Consider the following 19474-nt stretch of genomic DNA (forward strand, 5'->3'; position numbering starts at 1 on the left):
AAAAAAAAAAAAAAAAAAAAAAAGAAATTTTAAATTTTACCTAGCAGGTTTATTGTTAGTGGTGGTATTACTGTTATAACTTTGAAACTATATTATAGGATGAGGCAGATAAATATATTAATTATTAATGTTATTCAGAACCAGGCTTTTCACTGTAAGAAAAAAGATATATAAATATAAAATAAATGAAGGTAAAGAAAACATTGTATCTTAAATGTGAATAGGAAACATCAGTATGAACTCATGAAAAAAAAATGTATGTATATATATTTTTTTTCTAGCTCTATCCACTGAAAGGGCCCAGAAGCTCTTAACACTGCTGTATCAATAACACTACCATAGCCATGAGCACACACCTAGTACCTAGATCTTGACTCCTAAGTACCATTCCCTACAAAAAGCAAGTAGAGCTCCTTGGAGAAATGTTTAATTCCAGATCTGGCTCAAGGAAAGTAAAGAGTGATCCAGGGGAGTTTTTTGTTGAGAGAGCAAGGAAGTGCTCAATGAAAGTCACATTAAAAGAACACAAGAAAGGACTACCCAGGGTTTGATCTCCATATGGCCAACTGCAAAAAAAGAAAAAAAAAAAAGGTAACAAATCAGGGGTGAGGGGTGGGGGGGTGGGGGCGGCCACAGGAAATGCTCTTTTTTACAAAAGAATGCCAGCTAATAAATGTAGAAGAAATGACAGAATTAGAAACTCACCATTCTGCAATCGCCAGAGTAACAATTAATTTGGCCAAAAATCCTCATCAGATGCTAAAACCACTGGGTGAAACATGTTGAGCACAATGACATGCACACAGTCTCAAAGAATCATAACACTTTGAGTGTCATTTTGCAGACTACTTATTACCCAAGGAAAAATACCTTTACAATGTAGAGATCTGGAGGCTACCACCTTAATGCAGTGATCAAATTTAGCATCACCAGCAGCAGGACAGCCTGAGGTGATGTGCATCCTGATGGGATGCAGTAAAGTTTGCTCAACATTGCCCCTGCAGTAGTCTTGCCAAAAATATTTAACCTGAATCTAAGCATCAGGAAACAATCAGACATATCCAGAATGAGAGGCATTCTACAAGACAACTGGCCTGGACTCTTCAGAAACAGCCAACAGTATATAAAAGCAACAACAACAACTAACGAGTTAAAATGTTGGGTCTATGTTACATTTAAAGGACTAAAGAAAACAGCCACCAAGTGAATTGTGTGAATATAGATTACATCTTAGTTTTTGAAAAAATTCTATAAAAGACATCATGGGACAACTGGGGATGTTTGAATGTGGGCTGTACATGAGATGTTATTTTGGAATGATTGTTAAATTTTCTTTGGTTTAATAATGTTGTGGTTATGTAGGAGAATATCCTTATTCTTAGAAGAAATTTGTTGAAGTATTTATCAGCGACATGTTGGCTATAAAATACTCTCAAATAGTTGAGCAACAGTATATATAAATAGAGAGTAAATATAACAAAATGAGTGTAAGTGAAGGGTGTTGGGTATTCATTATTTTATTTTTACAACTTTTCTATAGATTTGAACATTTTCAAATAAGAGGTTGCAGGGAGAACTATAAACTTGCTGGGGGAGGGCGGTCAGATGTGGAGAGGCTTGTCCCATCTGCTGTTCCTCTAGTTCAAGCTGGTCCTGGTCATCTCTTCTGCCAACTGCACATTCTCTACCTCTTTGCCACGCTGAAGAAGTCTCCTGTTTCTACTTAGGTGAAGACCCCCTTGTGGACGATCAAAATGAGCGAGACATCAATTCAGTTGCTGGTGTTTTAAAACTGTATTTCCGAGGACTGGAAAACCCACTCTTTCCTAAGGAAAGGTTTCAAGATTTGATATCTACTATTAGTAAGTATTTCCCAGATGGAACGATCAGTTCCCTGACATGTCTTTTTTGAAGCTGCGCCGCAGGCTCGTCACCGTGCTGGGCGCAGAGGAGGGATGTTATGAAAGAAGCATGGCCTTGTTCTCATAGAACGTAAAACCAAGTTGTAAAAATATCAAGCTGGTTTGTGTGAAGGGGCTGACGGACATGGTACACCTGCTGAGTACAGAAGGAGCTTGGAGAAGAAGCAGAGGGAGACTTGGTGTGGCAGATCAGAGCCCAGAGAGAGTGATATGAGCAGAGTCTTGCAGAAAGAGTGGAAACAGAGAATCCTGGGAACGGCTGGGGACACAGGGCAAGAGGCTGGAGGGGTAAAATAGAGTAAGACAGGAAAGATCTTGAATGCCTTGCAAGGATTCCAGGGCTTTTCCCCTTGGGTGATAGGGAGGTATGGAAGGTTTGGGGGTCAGATCAGCAACATGACAAAGGAGGGAAATGGTGACTGGGGGCTTCCATTGACACCGTTAGCTGTGAGAATCCTCCTTGACTGGTATGTTCCTGTGCATGAAGCCAGGAGAGCCCTGCCTAGGGACTGATGTCAAGGCACCTTGACTGTAAGATGCCCAAATCCAAGGCAACCTTTTTATTTTTTAAAATAAACTTTTAATTTTAGAATATTAGAATTTTAGTGTTTAGAATAAACTTTTAAATCTTATTTGATTTACATAAAGTTTCCCCACACCCAGTTTCATTTCACCAGGGGTGCTCCTCACAATGCTCTGAGAGAGATTTGCAGCCAGTCAAGTGTTCCAGAAGGTGACAAGAGGAGAGGCAGGCTTGAGCCCTCTTGTTTTCTTTGGGTAAAATGCCCTCTATTGCCGGTCTGCCCTTCATACTGCTTCCTGCTCATCTTTCCAGATCCTCTTATCCTCTTATCCTCTTCATCATATCTCAGAAGTTCTAAGCCACAAAGGCCCGACCCTGTCTGAGCCCTGTGTCACTTGCTCAGCCAATGTTTCCAGAACCCTTAGTAATTCAGTTCCTGTGCAGGACCCTGAGTGGACAAGGATGTTGACCTTTTGCCCAAGGTCATGGCGTGGCATGACTTGAATGACATCGAGAGAACCCTGTGATTCTCAGTTCCCTTCTGAATCCTGTGATTATATCAGGGAGAGAGCTCACAGGTCAATCTCCCTTCTAAACAGAGAGAGGCAGGCCTTGGTTACGGAAATTTTCATAGACATCACTGTCTACCTATAATTTAGTAGCATTGTTATGCTTTCATTGTATCTATTTTTATGTCACCTCCTAGTTACAGCAGCTGATCCTTGTTTCTCACTTTACAGTGATGTAAAGTTTCCTTTTTATATAAATGCATTTAAGAAAAATACTGTTAATAAATAATAGTAGAGGCGGTATTGGGGCACTGATGAATGAAGCTGAGGATGTGGGGGGGTCTGTACTGAGAGGTGATGGAATTAATTTGAGTGTAAGAGCCTTTGACTGTGTGGGGCGGCTTGGGTGAAGCTTCCCAGAGCCAGGCCTTGCAGGTAAGCTAAAGGGATCACCAGAGTGTGCAAAGGCCCAGGGGTGGGAAAGTCTTTTGCAACAGGGAGATGTGGTGGATGAGGTCACCTGTCATAGGGTTTCTCAAGGGGGGCACTATAAGAATTTAGGGTAGAATAGTGCCTTGTTGTGTGTCCCACACATTCAGGACACTTAGCACCTTGGCCCCTGGATGCCAAATGCCAGTGGCACCGTCTAGTCACTGTGACAACCCCAGAGAATGCCTCATAGATTTGCAAGTGCCCCCAGATTTGTTGATACCACCTCATTTGAGAAGCATGTCTCTAGATGATCTTCAGATGCTTTGGGAAGGAGTGGTAGCTGAGGGGTAAGGTGGGGAAGGTTGGTTGCAGTCCCATCACAATGCACCTTGGATGCAGAGGAGACACAGGAGTAGGTGTGTTGTGGAATCCACACATGTGGAGGCTGGAGAGACCGACTATGTGAGAAAAACATGTTACCTAAAAAAGAAACCAACATGGTTTTGCATGTTGGCCCTGTGGATCAGCATCAGAGCAGTGGGAGATCACTCTTCTCAGTGCCAGCTTTCCCACTCCACAAAGCACCTCTCTCTTCTCCCAAGCCCTGTTTGCTGCCCCACCCCTGGCCAAGACTGATAAAAATACCAATGTCTGTCTCTTTAGGGTTGACCTCAGAACAGGGGTCAGAGATGAGATCCCAAACACCTGCCAGGTGCTTTGGCCAATATGTAGCTCAAGAGGTGGTTATTAACATTCATTTCCTGGGCAACTACTTTGTGCCAAGCCTGTGCTGCAGCTGGTTTTTGTACAGAGTTTAATAAAACGTGATCCCTGCCTGTGTTTGTCAGGACACGCTGGTTGCAGGTGACAGAAAGTCAACTTAAACTGGCTTAATCCATAAAAGGGAATGTATTGGTTCATGTACTGGAAAAGTTTAGGTCAAGCTGGATGCAGACCGTCACTCAGCATCAGCAGGAATCTGTCCCCCTCTCTGTCTTTGTGCCAGCTTCACTCTCATGCAGGATCTTCCTCCTGGTAGCTTGGAGCTGCTCCACATGTCCTTCTACCCATGCTCATGAGGGCACCTCCCTGAGGGTTTCTCTAGCCCAAAGTCTAGAGGATCAACTTGGATTGGTTCTGATTGGGCCATGCCCCCAACCCCTCCCTGTGGGCGGGGATGTGACGCTGTGATTGGCCAGGTCAGGATCACACATGGTTTCCCAGAATTAAGAGAAGAGCTGGCTCCCCCGACTCCCCGTGGGCTGACATAGGAGGTGGGACCAGCAAACATCTGCTGCTTTGCTCTCTGAGGATGAAACACACTCAGAAAAGCCCCTTTATGTTACAGAACTGGAGAACCCAGCTGAGAGGGTGCACCAGATCCAACAAATCCTCATCACCCTCCCCCGCGTGGTCATCGTGGTCATGAGATACCTCTTCGCTTTCCTCAACCAGTGAGTGCCTAGCCAAGGGGCCCCTCTTTGGCTCCACCCTGGCCCCCTTTGGGAGGGGGTTTCCTGAGGCTTTTACAGGTGCTGCTGTTTTTAAAGCAGAACACGGAGCCCTCCTGGATTAGAGTAGAGCCCCCCTCCAAAAGAAAGAAACCACAGGGGGAGGGTTTGCCTTTCCCAGATGACCTGTGGGTACCTCCTCTCTCCTAGCCTCTCCCAGTATAGCGACGAGAACATGATGGACCCCTACAACCTGGCCATCTGCTTTGGGCCCACCCTCATGCACATCCCTGATGGGCAGGACCCTGTGTCCTGCCAGGCACACGTCAATGAAGTCATCAAAACCATCATCATCCATCATGAAGCCATCTTCCCCAGCCCCCGGGAGCTAGAGGGACCCGTGTATGAAAAATGCATGGCTGGAGGGGAAGAGTATTGGTAAGATGCCACTCCTCTTAACATTGTTATTATTATCATCATCGTTGTTGTTGTTGTTGCGGAGCAGGAGCAGTAAGAAGCCCTTCAGTTTCCTTACTGCGTGATAGGCTGTACTTCCGTATACATTTTCTCATTCGAGCTTTGCAGCAGCCTTGTATGAGAGATGGGCATGTCAGTCAAGATTTTCTCTTATTACAAGGGACAGAAATACAATTAAAACTGTCTTAAGCCAAATGGGAATTTATTGGTTTAGTTAACTGAAAGTCTGGAAAACATCTTCAGGTATAGCTGGATCCAGGGGCTCAGCTATTATCATGAAGACTAGGCCCTGCAGTCTCCATCCCTTGCCTCTGCTTTCTTCTGTATTGGCTTCATTCTCAGACAGCCTCTCCCTTGGTGGTTGCAAGAAGGCAGCCAGCAACTCCATATTTATAACCCATTCTCCCAGCATCCTCAATAGAAAAAGAGCTCCCCCTTCCCAAATATTCCAACACCAGCCCAGGAATTGTGTCTCATTGCTGAGGTTTGGGTCTGGTGAAGTAATCACATTGGTTAGGAGATGTAATGCTGTAAGCAGTCAGGTGAGTCACAGCCCATTTTGGGAAGCAGGGGAGTGAATGATCCTTCGACCTCATGAACTGAGAGCGACACTACCCACCGTTTCCTCCCACCTGGGAGTTCTCTTTTCCAGACAAAGCGAGTTCAGTTTCTTTGAATGTTCCACATCAGGTCCACAATCACTAGTTGGGCACCTCTGTGTGCTTGGTACTATGCTGGGTCTTAGGAGAAATATTTTAGGACCTTTTCAAAATCAGGGCTGACTGCTTTCCCCAGCTTAAGACTTTAAAGTATGAAGACAGGAGCGTTTTTAAAAATGTGATGAAGACAGGACATTCAGAACACCGAGTGACAGAGACCAGTCAAAGCATTCCTACTATTTCTTTATTCCTGATCTAGGACAACACAAAATATTTTTAGGTATCGTCTGCATTGCTCTCAGCCAGGTGCCTGCAGGGGGTTTGTTTTTTGATTGTCAAAGCATTCCTGGACTCTTGAAGTGCCTTAGTTCTGTGGGCATTGTTCCCCCACCACACGTGTGCGTGCAAACACACACACACACGCACACACCTCCCTGCATAGAAGTACTGGGCCATGGTGATGTCTAATGACAGCTCTCCAATCTCAGTTGAGGCACTGGGGAGTAGGTCTGTTCCTGTTCCATAACAGAAATGTTAAACAGCCAGCAAGCATAATTTCTGGACATAATTTCTGAAAAGCATAATAAAAGCTTTTCACACAGCTTTTGCAACCATGACTAGTTCTTTTTTCTTGCTTCAATATATAATTGGCATTCTGGGAAGGGACTCACAGATCTAGTGTACTTATCGAAGTACAGTATACAACAACCACATTTTTCTTAATCCCATTTTCCCCCCCATGAAACTGGAAAACTATGAATTACATGGTAGTTTTGGCATTTTCAAAACCCAAAAGGGAGATTTGGCTGAGGGTCTCCCATTCTGGGAAGGGACTCACAGATCTAGTGTACTTATCGAAGTACAGTATACAACAACCACACTTTTCTTAATCCCATTTTCCCCCCCATGAAACTGGAAAACTATGAATTACATGGTAATTTTGGCATTTTCAAAACCCAAAAGGGAGATTTGGCTGAGGGTCTCTGCACAGTGGACAACATTCATTCACTCAATAAATGGTCACTGAGCAGCTGCTCTGGGCTGGGTCCTGAGCTGGGGGCAGGGATGTACCCTGAGCAAGGGCAGCNGCACAGTGGACAACATTCATTCACTCAATAAATGGTCACTGAGCAGCTGCTCTGGGCTGGGTCCTGAGCTGGGGGCAGGGATGTACCCTGAGCAAGGGCAGCCCCAGGGGCCAGGAGCTCTAATGGGGTAGAGAACAGACAGTTCTAGAAGCGGACCCTAAGCCAATCTAGGGAAGTCAGGAAAAGCTTCCTGGAGAAAGGAAAGACTGAGCTGAGACTTCAGGATGAACTGGAGCAGCCTGGTAAGGAGTGGGTGAAGAATGTTCTAGGCTTGGAGCATTTAATAAAATGAAAGGTGGTTCAGTGTGGCTGGAGTGTAGTATGTGACAAGGGAAAGTATGTGACTTTCATAGAGTCAGGTTATGAAAAGTCTTGGAAACCACCGTGCATTATCCAGGTGGCAATGGAGAATTTTTCATAATAAAGCCTATTTCCTTTTAAATGGCGTTGTAATGTCACCTCCTCTGAGAAGGCTTCCCTGACCACTCTAAGTAGGTCCCCTCTGCTATTCTTGTCTCTGCCCACTTCTTTCCTACATAACACTATTTCAGCTTGCAACTATTTTATTTACTAGCCTGTTTATTTGGGCTTTTTTCTTGTCCCTCTGCCTAGAATGTAAGTAACACGAGGCCGGGGAACTGGTCTACCATACCTGTCACTGTATCCTTCCGACCCACCACAGTGCCTGGCATGTGTTAAGACTCACTCGCTGGCTCAGTAAAAAAATGACTGACTATGTTAATGAGCCCTGGCCTCAGGAAGCTTATAATCTAGCAAGGGGGCAGCAGCTGGTGAGATGACAGCAGTACATTAATGGCTAAACTGATGGACCCAGATCACTCCACCATACTCACCATGGCTGGGAGCCTGCTGTCACTGCCTCGTCTGATCTGGGCTTTTGCACACAGAATCAGGAGGCAGTCCTGTTGGCTTCACTTCACCTCATGGGATGTGTCACTTCAGCTGTAAGACAAGGGAGTCAGGCTCAGCCCTTCAAAGGGTCCTTTCTGTTCTGGCCTGTGGTCCTTCCAGTGATAAATGTTGGGGTTTTGCCACTGCCCTCTGAATCTTGCAGAACATGTAAGCATCAATAGCCTTCACCAAGACAGGAGCCCAGCAGATTCCAAGGCTGGGCAGGAGCTGGGGGAGGTATTCAGGAAACTTCCCAGCGAGGGGGCTGGGAGCGGTTTTCTGATTGGGAAGATGCACAGGTGGTCAGATGGAAAGGATAGGATAGGATGGGATGGGTGGGCCTTGCACACTCTGGGTGAGGGCTCACAGGCAGGTGGGCTGGTGCCTATGGGAAGCTAAGGGCAGTGTNTGCAGAACATGTAAGCATCAATAGCCTTCACCAAGACAGGAGCCCAGCAGATTCCAAGGCTGGGCAGGAGCTGGGGGAGGTATTCAGGAAACTTCCCAGCGAGGGGGCTGGGAGCGGTTTTCTGATTGGGAAGATGCACAGGTGGTCAGATGGAAAGGATAGGATAGGATGGGATGGGTGGGCCTTGCACACTCTGGGTGAGGGCTCACAGGCAGGTGGGCTGGTGCCTATGGGAAGCTAAGGGCAGTGTGAGGTTAGACAGCCCCCACAGAGCCCCTTCCTGTGTTTCCTTGCAGTGACAGCCCACACAGCGAGCCCGGCACCATTGATGAAGTTGACCATGATAATGGCACTGAGCCTCATACCAGCGATGAAGGTGAGTGAGGGGGGAATCCATCAGGGGCCAAGGAACTCGCATGGGGGCCTGTCCTGCTGACTCATGCCAGCCTGACCACAGGGCTAGCCCACACAGTCCTCTCCAGCTTCCCAAGTCAGCACACCCATCCTTCAGAATAGGTGGGGACCCAGAAAAATCTCAGAGAAAAATCTTCATTGCTGCACTCTGAGTCCCAGCCCAGGCTTGGTGCAGGGCAGGTCCTTATGGGCACGTGCTGTATTCATCACATTCCACACCAGGCCCACTTCATCACTTTATGTGTCCTGCCTGGCCCGGGTCCATGTCTCAAGTGACAAGAGTTTCCTGAGTAGGAAGTGGCCTCTGTCCCTCCATCCTTGCCCCATGAGAACCTACTCTGCCTCAGGCCTGGGTTGGGACTTGGGCACAGCCATGAGCAAGACAGGGGTCCTCAGGGAGCTCTGGTCTGCCACCAGACCTAGACAGGTTGGAAGCAGCTGCTCATGATGCAGAGTGATAATGCCAGACAACCGGTGTGTCCCCAGCATAGTGGGTACCCCAAAGACAAAGCTAAAGGTTGATGACCCCAGGAAGTGTGGGGGAAGAGAGAGAGAGATTCCTCCACCCCTGTTAGACAAGGAAAAGAGACCTGAGTTAGTCTCTAGGGAAACTGGACTGTTCAGACAAGCAATCTAGATGATATGGGCCCAGAGTCAACTTATCCATCAGGCAGAGGAGGCACAGTGCCCAGGGCCCATGATACTTGTAGGGCTCCACTAAAATGTTTCAATTTCTTCTAACATCAGAATAAAAATTGAATATCATACCCAGTCTGGATTATATCTGTCTTTATGCCAATGCAGCTGTAAAATATAATTTTTAGCATTTTTTTTTACAGAGAAAGAGACCCAGGCAGGCAAAAGTGCCTATGGCCCATGAAAGTCATAATATGGCCCCCTGTGGACCAAGTGTAGCCCTCCCATCTCCCTGTGATAGTTTTACTTTTTAAAAATCATCATTTAGAAATTCTTACTTGGCCTTTGTATTTCCCTTGTGGGACAGTCCTAGGCCCTGTTGTTAGGAGAGCTGGGGACGTACTCAGGTGAGGTTTCTGAAAGCTGGTGAAAGAGGCAAACAGATGGTTTTCACATTCTAGTAGGACTACTTCACTTGCTAATGGCAGGACCCTCTATTAGTCTGTTTTTGTGTTGCTTATAACAGAATACCTGAGACTGGGTAATATATAAAGAACAGAGGTTCATTTTGCTTACAATTCTGGGACAGCTGCATCTGACATGGGCCTCAGGCTGCTTCTACTCATGGCTGAAAGTGGCAGGCAGGTGGCGGGTATAAGCAGATCACATGGAGAGAGGAAGCAAGAGAGAGAGAGAGAGAGGAGGTGCCAGGGTCCTTTAAACAACCAGCTCTCATGGGAACTAATAGAGCGAGAACTCACTCACTACCCCTCCTCCGCCAGGGAGACCATTAATCCATTCATGAGGGATCCACCCCCATGACTCAGCTCCCAACACAGCCACATTGGCAATCAGATTTCCACAAGAGTTTTGGGGGGACAACACATCCAAACTCTGCCAACCCCCCCAAAACAAATTGACTTAATCATAGAAGGGAATCAGCTCATATACGTGAGAGGTCCCACAGTATGTGTGGCTTCAGGCACAGCTAGATCCAGGAGCACAGATGATTTTGGTAGGACTTTGCCTCCATCTTCCTGTCTGCTTTCCTCTGTGCTGGCTTCATTCTCATGTAGGAGCTCCCTGTGTGGTGGTCTCTGGCAGTTCCAGGCCTTCACCATCCTTTTACCCAAAGTCCCAGTGGAAAGGAGTGTCCTTTTCTTAATGGTTCCAAGAAAGGACCTGGGGCAGAGTCTCACTCGACTGCCTTGGGTCACAGACCTGGGCATGATTCAATCAGTGTGGCCTGAGAGGGAGCTAATGGGTCAGGCCTGGGTCACAGGTATGGGAAAGCAAATCCAGTTATTATTCAGCTTTGCCAGAATCCTGAGAAACTAAATTCACCCTGAGCAGAGGAAGCTTTGTTTGGAGATGTGAAAGCTACCACCTTCTGCTTATGCATGACGGTTTGCTTTTCTCTTTCCTTCTTTTCTTCCCTTCCTCCCTCTGCCTACTGCCTCCAGTTCTTCCCTCCCTCTATCCCTTTTAACAGCCCCCCATCTTGTTCTCTCCATCTGTTGCTCTTTTTATTTCTAGATCTGTTTCTCTCTCCCTCTCCCTCTCTCCTTCTTTTCCCTCTTTCCTCTGATTCTTCCTCCTGACTTTTGTCTTCCTTTCCTCTTCCTCTGTCTTCCTCTCTCTTCTCCTCTGTCCTCCCCTCCACCTACATGTGTGTGTAGCTTCCTCTTGCTCTAGAACTTGCTCTCAATCTCTCTTCTTCCACTGGGAGAAAATCACCTCTTGTGTTGAATGAGATGGACTGATTTTCCAGAACTGAGACCTGTCAGGGCTGTTGCTAATGGGGGCAGATTTGCCCTCTGAGGACCCTTGCAGCTCTGTGACTGACCTGCATGACCACCTTCCTGGGAGCTGAGGCCCCTGTCAGTGGCCCCGCTTGTTTTTCCTGCAGCTCACCAGTCTGATGGGTGGAAGTCTGCTCTGGGCACTAGGACTATCGAGGATGAGGAGCAACAGAGAGAACAGGGCTTGCTGGGTCAGTGCAGGACACACCCAGTAGGCTTCATCCCCATGCCAAGAACCAGCCCCTGGAAAATGCTGCCTCCCCATCTCAGGGCAGAGGCTCACAACTGCCCTGGAGTGGGAAGAGTCAGAGCTCGTGTCCACTTCCCCAGAAGTTCCTGGTGCCTGTCGTTCTTTGTGAAGGTGCTGGTTTCAGAGAATGATGAGGGCAGGAAGAATCATCCTGGAAGGGAAACAGCCACACTCTGGGAGAACCGGTTTCATGCTCCCTTGAAGTCTCTCAAAGTATCCTGCGTGTGTTTGTGGGGGTTGCTGAATCAGGGGCGTCCTCTGGAGGAAAATCAATTGCATTTTCTAAATGCTACATTCATGCCAGCCGCCCCCCCAAACAGTCATAGAAATAGTGAGTTCAGAGAAAAGAGACCTGGATTTAAAACAGAGAGGGCGTCCTTTATAGCCAGGTGTTCTGAGGCAAGCCACATAATCTCTGGCCTCAGTTTCCTTATCTGTAAAATGGGAATGACAGCAGCAGGAGAATCGTGGCATGGGTTAAAATGAGGTGACATGTATGAAAGAGCTTAGCACAGTGCCTGGGACAAGGAGGGGGTAAGAAACATTAATTGATTCTGTATTGTATATAAATCCTTCCTAATCCTGACAGAGAAACTGAGTCCCAGAGGATTTTCTTGAACTAATTGGTCACGGGCAACCTAAACCTCCTGATTTATTTACCTACTTTCTCTAAGACATGCCATTTGGGGGAACATCGATATCTTCTTTTCTCTTGAACCCCCCTGGTATGAACAGAACCAGCAGGCTTTGAAGGTCAGTTGAGGCATAGAACCATGGCTCCAGTCTTTGTCATGGTGAGACAGCTGATGAGTGCCAAGTGAGAGGAACAATTTAGTTGTTTGGGTGTCTATATTGCCTTTCTTATCTCAACAGATTCTGTCCCTAATTGATGCCTGCTGCCCTGTCTTGAGTCTGCTAGCACTTCATGGGTCTGGAAAATCCATTGTGATGCTCTTTCGTCTCTAAGATTTATAAAGAAATCATGGTTAGGTTAAGAACCCTTGATTGTTAGAACTAAACCAAATGAAAAAATTAAGGCGGCCTGTCACTAGCAGCACCTTTGTTAATTGGCAGCCCAATGAGAAATGAGATTGCCAGGTATCGAAACCACTAAAATCAGTAACAGAGGCTGTTCATATGGCTATGGTATGTCAATTTTCAATGACAATTGGACTCCCATTCCCTCACTGGTATTTTCCCAAAATTCGTGGGGTTACCTTTGACTCCTCCCCCTGTTTGTCTGTTCTAGAACTTCACCTAAATGGAATTGTACAGAATAGAGTGTTTTGGCTCTGTCTTCTTTCACTCTGCTCAGTGTTTTGAGATTCACCCATGTTGTGTGTATATAGGTGAGGTTTTGGTTACTGACTAGTTTATGCATGAACACCCCAATTCTGTTTGAATCATGGCCAACTCTCCCCATAAGAAATAAAGAACAATAGAAAATGGGAGCAGTGACCATTTTATTATTAACTTGGCTTACATTCCTGACTCCTAGTAACAGAGATGGTAAACTGGCCTGTACCATGTGGCTTAGGCGTGATACCTAAGGAGGATTCTGTCTTCCTCTTTATTTTTTTTAACCACTTTATTAATATATAGGTCACATACCATACAAGTCACCCATTTAAAGTGTAACCATTCAATGGTTTTTAGTATATTGAGATATGTACAACCATGAACCAGTCAATTTTAGAACAATTTCATCATCTCAGGAAGAAACACCATGACCTTTAACTATCACCCCTTATACCATCCCACCCTCTGCCCCCCCCATATCACCCCAGCCCTAAGCAATCACCCATCTACTCTCTGTCTCTATGGATTTGCCTGTTCTGGATATTTCATGTAAGTGAAATCATACAATATGTGGTCTTTGTGTCTGGCTTCTTTCACTTAGCATATTTTCAAGGTCCATCTACTTCGTAGNATAGGTGAGGTTTTGGTTACTGACTAGTTTATGCATGAACACCCCAATTCTGTTTGAATCATGGCCAACTCTCCCCATAAGAAATAAAGAACAATAGAAAATGGGAGCAGTGACCATTTTATTATTAACTTGGCTTACATTCCTGACTCCTAGTAACAGAGATGGTAAACTGGCCTGTACCATGTGGCTTAGGCGTGATACCTAAGGAGGATTCTGTCTTCCTCTTTATTTTTTTTAACCACTTTATTAATATATAGGTCACATACCATACAAGTCACCCATTTAAAGTGTAACCATTCAATGGTTTTTAGTATATTGAGATATGTACAACCATGAACCAGTCAATTTTAGAACAATTTTATCATCTCAGAAAGAAACACCATGACCTTTAACTATCACCCCTTATACCATCCCACCCTCTGCCCCCCATCAATGGTTTTTAGTATATTGAGATATGTACAACCATGAACCAGTCAATTTTAGAACAATTTCATCATCTCAGGAAGAAACACCATGACCTTTAACTATCACCCCTTATACCATCCCACCCTCTGCCCCCCCCATATCACCCCAGCCCTAAGCAATCACCCATCTACTCTCTGTCTCTATGGATTTGCCTGTTCTGGATATTTCATGTAAGTGAAATCATACAATATGTGGTCTTTGTGTCTGGCTTCTTTCACTTAGCATATTTTCAAGGTCCATCTACTTCGTAGTATGTCTGGAATTCATTCCTTTTCATGGCTGAATAATGTTCCATTGTATGGATATGCCACATTTTGTTTATTCAGTCATCAATTGATAGATATTTGAGTTGTTATCACTTTTTTAGCTATTATGAATAATGCTGCTATAAATATTTGTGTGCAAGTTTTTGTATGGACATATGTTTTCATTTTTCTTGGGTATATACCTAGGGATGGGATTGCTTGGTCATTTAAGGAACTGCCAGACTGTTTTCCAGAGTGACTGCATCATTTTACATCGCCATCAGTACTGTATGAGGGTTCCAGTTTCTCCACATCCTTGCCAACATTTGCTATTATCTGACTTTTTGACTTTTTTTTGCCTTGGTGGCTGGCCAATACAGAGATCAAACACTGGACCTTGGTGTTACCAGCACCACGATCTGACTTTTTGATTCTAGCCATCCTAGTGGGTGTAGGTGATATCTCACTGAGGTTTTGATTTAAATTTCTCTGATGACTAATGATGTTGATCATGTTTTCATGTGCTTGTTGATCATTTGTATATCTTCCTTAGAGAAACGTCCCTTCATATCCTTTTCCCATTTTAAAATATGGCCTTTTGTCTTTTTTATTATTGAATTATAACCACTCTTCATATATTCTAGATATGTCTCTTATAAGATATATGGTTTACAAATATTTTCTTCCATTCTGTGGCTTGCCTTTTTACTCTTGATAGTGAAGCACAAAAGTTTTAAATTTTGATCAAGTCCAATTCATCTGTTTTTTCTATTGTTGCTCATGATTTAAGGTTTTTATGTAAGAGTCCTTCACCAAATTCAAGTTCATGAAGATTTATCTTATACCTGTATTTTCTTCTAAGAATTTTATAGTGTTAGATCTTATATTAGGGTCTTTGATCCATTTTGGGTTGATTTTTGTATATGGTGTTAGGCAGTGGTCCAACTTCATTCTTTTTTTGTGGCTATCAAGTTGTCCCAGTACTGTTAGTTGAAGAGATTATTCTTTCCACCATCGAATGGTCCTGGCACCCTTGTAAAAATTCATTTGATAAGTCATATGGGTTTATTTTTGCACTTTCAGTGCTATTCAACTGATCTGTATGTCTGTCTTTGTGCCGGAGGACACTGTCTTCATTACTCTTGGTTTGTGGTAAGTTTTGAGATTGGGAAGTGTGAGTCCTCCAACTTTGCTCTTCTTTTTCAGATTGTTTTGGTTATTCTGGATTCCTTACACTTACATAAACATTTTAGAAACTGGCTATCAATTTCTACAAAGGTGTTAGCTGGGATTCTGATAGGGATTGCATCGAATCTGTAATTCAGTTTGGGAGTATTGCCATTTTAACAGTTAAATCTTCCAACCCATGAACATGGGATGCTTTTCCAATTATATAGAACTTCAGGTTTTTTCAACAATAATTTGTAGTTTTCAGGGTTTGAATTTTGTACTGTTTTGCTAAATTAATTCTTCAATATTTTATTCTTTTTGATACTAATTTAAGTGGAATAATTTTCTTAATTTCATTTTTGAATTGTTCATCGCAAGTGTGTGGGAATATAGTTGATTTTAATTTATTGCTCTTGTATCCTGCAACCTTGGTGAACTTGTTCATTCATTCAAATATTCTTTTTGATACTAATTTAAGTGGAATAATTTTCTTAATTTCATTTTTGAATTGTTCATTGCAAGTGTGTGGGAATATAGTTGATTTTAATTTATTGCTCTTGTATCCTGCAACCTTGGTGAACTTGTTCATTCATTCAAGTAGCTTTTAGTGAATTCCTTATGATTTTCTACATACAAGATTGTATCATCTGAGTAAGGGTTTGGATCCACATACTGGCCAGCTGCAAAAGAAAAGAAAAAAGATTACATCATCTGCAAATAGATATAGTTTTACTTCTTCCTTTCCAGTCTGGATGCCTTTTATTTCTTTTTCTTGCCTAATTGCCCTATCTAGAACCTTCAGTACAATGTTGAGTGGAAGTGGTGAGAATGGACATGCTTATCTTGCTCCTGATCTTATAGGGAAATCATACAGTATTTCACCATTAAGTGTGGGTTTTTCATAGATGCTGTTTATCAGGCTGAGAAAGTTCCCTTATATTCCTATTTTATTGAGTGTTTTATCATGAAAGGGTGTTAGATTTTGCCACATGCTTTTTTTCATCTATTGAAATGATTGTGTGATTTTTGTTTTTTATTCTACTGATAAGAATATCTCGTTAATTTATTTTTTTGGCTGTTAAAGTAATTTTGCATTTCCTGGGGTAAATTCCACTGGGGCATGGAGCATAATTATTTTTATATGTTATTGCATTTGGTTTGTTGATATTTTGTAGAGGACTTTTGCATCCATATTCATAAGAGATATTGGTCTATAATTTTCTTTTCTTGTGATATGTTTGGTTTTGGTATCAGTGTAATATTTGCCTCATGAAATGAGTTTGGAAGTGTTCTCTCCTCTTCTATTTTTTTGGAAGAAATTGTTTTTTAAATGTTTGGTAGAATTCAGCAGTGAAGCTATCTGAGCCTGGTCATTTCTTTGTGGGTAGATTTTTGATGATTAATTCAATCTCTTCATTTATTATAGGGGTATTCAGATTGTCTATTTCTTCTTGAGTCAGTTTTAATAGTTTGTGTCTTTCTGGGAATTTGTTCATTTCATTTAAGTTATCAAATTTGTTGGCATATGGTTGTTCATAATATTTATGATCCTTTTTTCCCTCCCTGTAAAGGTAGTAATGTTTCTTTTTCATTTCTGATTCTAATAATTTAAGTCTTCTCTCTTATCTTCTTGATTTATTTAAGATTTGTCAATTTCATTGATCTTTTTAAAGAACCAGCTTTTGGTTTTATTGATTTTCTTTATCGTTCTTCTGTTCTCTAATTCATTAATTTCTACCCCAATCTTTATTATTTCCTTCTTTCTGCTTGCTTTAGGTTTCATTTACACTTCTTTTTCCATTGTCTTAAGGCGGAAGTTTAGGTTATTGATTTGAGATGTGTGTTTTCTTTATTATTTCCTTCTTTCTGCTTGCTTTAGGTTTCATTTACACTTCTTTTTCCATTGTCATAAGGCAGAAGTTTAGGTTATTGATTTGAGATGTGTGTTTTATATATATATATATATATTTTTTTTTTCTTAATTCAAGCATTTACAACTATAAATTTCCTTCTAAGTACTGCTTTAACTGCATCCCATAAGTTTTGGGATGTTCTGTCTTCACTTTCATTCATCTCAAAATATTTTCTGATTTTTAAAAATTTTTTTCTTTCATCATTGGTTATTTAGGAGTTGCTATTTAATTTTCACCTGTTTCTCAGTTTCCCCAATTTTTTCCTGCTATTGATTTCTTCTATAGATGAATCATTAATTTCATTCTACTGTGGTTGGAGAACATATTTTGTATTATTTGTATCCTTTTAAATTATTGAGATTTGTTTTATGGCCTAGCACATTCTGAAGAATGTTTCATGAACAGTTGAAAAGAACGTATAGTCTCTTGTCAATGGGTGAAGCATTCTATAGATATCTGTTAACTCTAGTTGGTTTATAGTGCTGTTTAAATCTTCTGTTTCCTTTTTGATCTTTTGTCTAGTTGTTTTATCCCTTATTGAAAGTAGGGTATTGAAGTCTCCAACTATTATTTTGAATTGTCTATTTCTCCCTGCATTTTTGTCAATTTTTGCTTTATATATTTTGCTGCTCTACTATTAGGTTCATTATGTTTATAAGTGTTTTATCTTCTTGATATATCAAACCTTTCATATTATGAAATGTTCCTCTTTATCTCTAGTAATACTTTTTGTTTTAAAGTCCATTTTGTCTGAACATAGAGTAGCCATTCTACCTTTCCTGTGGTTGCAGTTTGCATGATATATCTTTTTCCATCCTTTCACTTTCAGCCTACTTGTATCTTTGAATCTAATGTGTATCTTGGTTTGGATCCCCATACTGGCCAGCTGCCTGCCTGAATGAATGAATGAATGAATGAGTATCTTTTGTAGACATTACATTGTTGGATCATGTTATTTTATCCAGCTTGATAGTCTCTTCATTTTAATCAGATTGTTTAATCTATTTACATTTAATGTTATTATTGATAAAGTTGGATTTATGTCTGTCATTTTCTTTTTTGTTTTCTATGTGTCTTGTGTCTCTTTTGTTCCTCTATTCCTTCTTTACTGCTTTCTTTTGCATTAATGAATATTTTATAATGTAGCATTTTAACTTCTTTAATAACTTTTTCACTATATTTTAAAGTTACTTTTTATAGTGGTTTTTCTAAGGTTTATCATATACATCTTAACTTATTAGAATGAACTTCTAACAAAAAAATTTTTTTTGACAGCTGTCCAGAACAGGGATTGAACCTTGGTGTTATCAGCACCATGGTCTAATCAACTGAGACAACTAGTCAGTCCAAAATGAGCTTCTGATCTATAGTCAGCCTGCCATATGCATGGGTTATACATCCATGAATTCAACCAACTGCTGATTGAAAGTATTCTAAAAAAATTGTGTGTGTACCGAACATGTAGAGGCTTTTTTCCCCCTTGCCATTTTTTCCTAGATGATATGGTATAACAATCATTTACATAGAATTTACATTGCATTAGTTTTATAGTAATTTAGAGATGATTTAAAGTATATGGGAGGATGTGCATACATTGTATGCAGCTACTACACCATTTATATCAGGTACTTAAGCATTCAGGTATTCACTTGAGTGTTCCACTGCCTCCTGGTATCTGAGGGAGGTCCTGGAACGGATCCCCCAAGGATACTGAGGGATGACTGTACTAGCTTAATTCCAGTGATGTATGGAAATGTTCCTGCCATATAGTTCTATTTCCTTTCCCACCTTTTTGTGGCATTATTATACATATTAAATTAATGTTATAAACTCAATGATTCATTGTTATAACTATTATTTTACCATCTGTAGTCATTTCCTTAGCCCAGTGTAGCTTTGCTTCTACCCACCTCCTTTGTGCTGTTATTGGCAAGTATATTACACATATATTACATTTCTATGTGCTATAGGCCCTGCAATATATTATGTGCACATTATTTTATACCCTTGCTTTTTAAGTCAATTAAGAGAACAAAGAGAAATATGCACTTATACCGTCTTTTATAATTACATTTACTGGTGCTTTTTGTTTTTATGTGTGAACTTTAATTACCATAGAGGGTCACTTGTTTTCAGCCTGAAGAAATTTTCTTTAGTATTTTTGTAAGGTGGGCTTCCTAGCAACACATTTTCTCAATTTTTAAAATCTGGAAACATCTTTATTTAACCTTATTTTAGCTGGGGGCAGGATAAGAAACACTAAGCCC

The 19474-nt window shown here is 42.1% G+C and overlaps 1 protein-coding gene across 3 annotated transcripts in view; it reads left to right on the top strand.

The window, feature by feature from the left end:
• SRGAP3 (SLIT-ROBO Rho GTPase activating protein 3) overlaps positions 1 to 19474 on the top strand; it is a 268397-nt gene that overhangs the window by 230558 nt on the left and 18365 nt on the right. For all 3 annotated transcript variants that reach the window (XM_008573540.1, XM_008573541.1, XM_008573542.1), the window contains 4 exons: positions 1728 to 1862; positions 4735 to 4840; positions 5048 to 5275; positions 8679 to 8758. In XM_008573540.1, coding sequence (XP_008571762.1) covers positions 1728 to 1862; positions 4735 to 4840; positions 5048 to 5275; positions 8679 to 8758 — 549 coding nt within the window. The remainder of the gene's footprint in view (positions 1 to 1727; positions 1863 to 4734; positions 4841 to 5047; positions 5276 to 8678; positions 8759 to 19474) is intronic.

Source organism: Galeopterus variegatus, unplaced genomic scaffold (assembly GCF_000696425.1).
Source record: "Galeopterus variegatus unplaced genomic scaffold, G_variegatus-3.0.2 Scaffold931, whole genome shotgun sequence".
Classification (NCBI taxonomy): domain Eukaryota; kingdom Metazoa; phylum Chordata; class Mammalia; order Dermoptera; family Cynocephalidae; genus Galeopterus; species Galeopterus variegatus.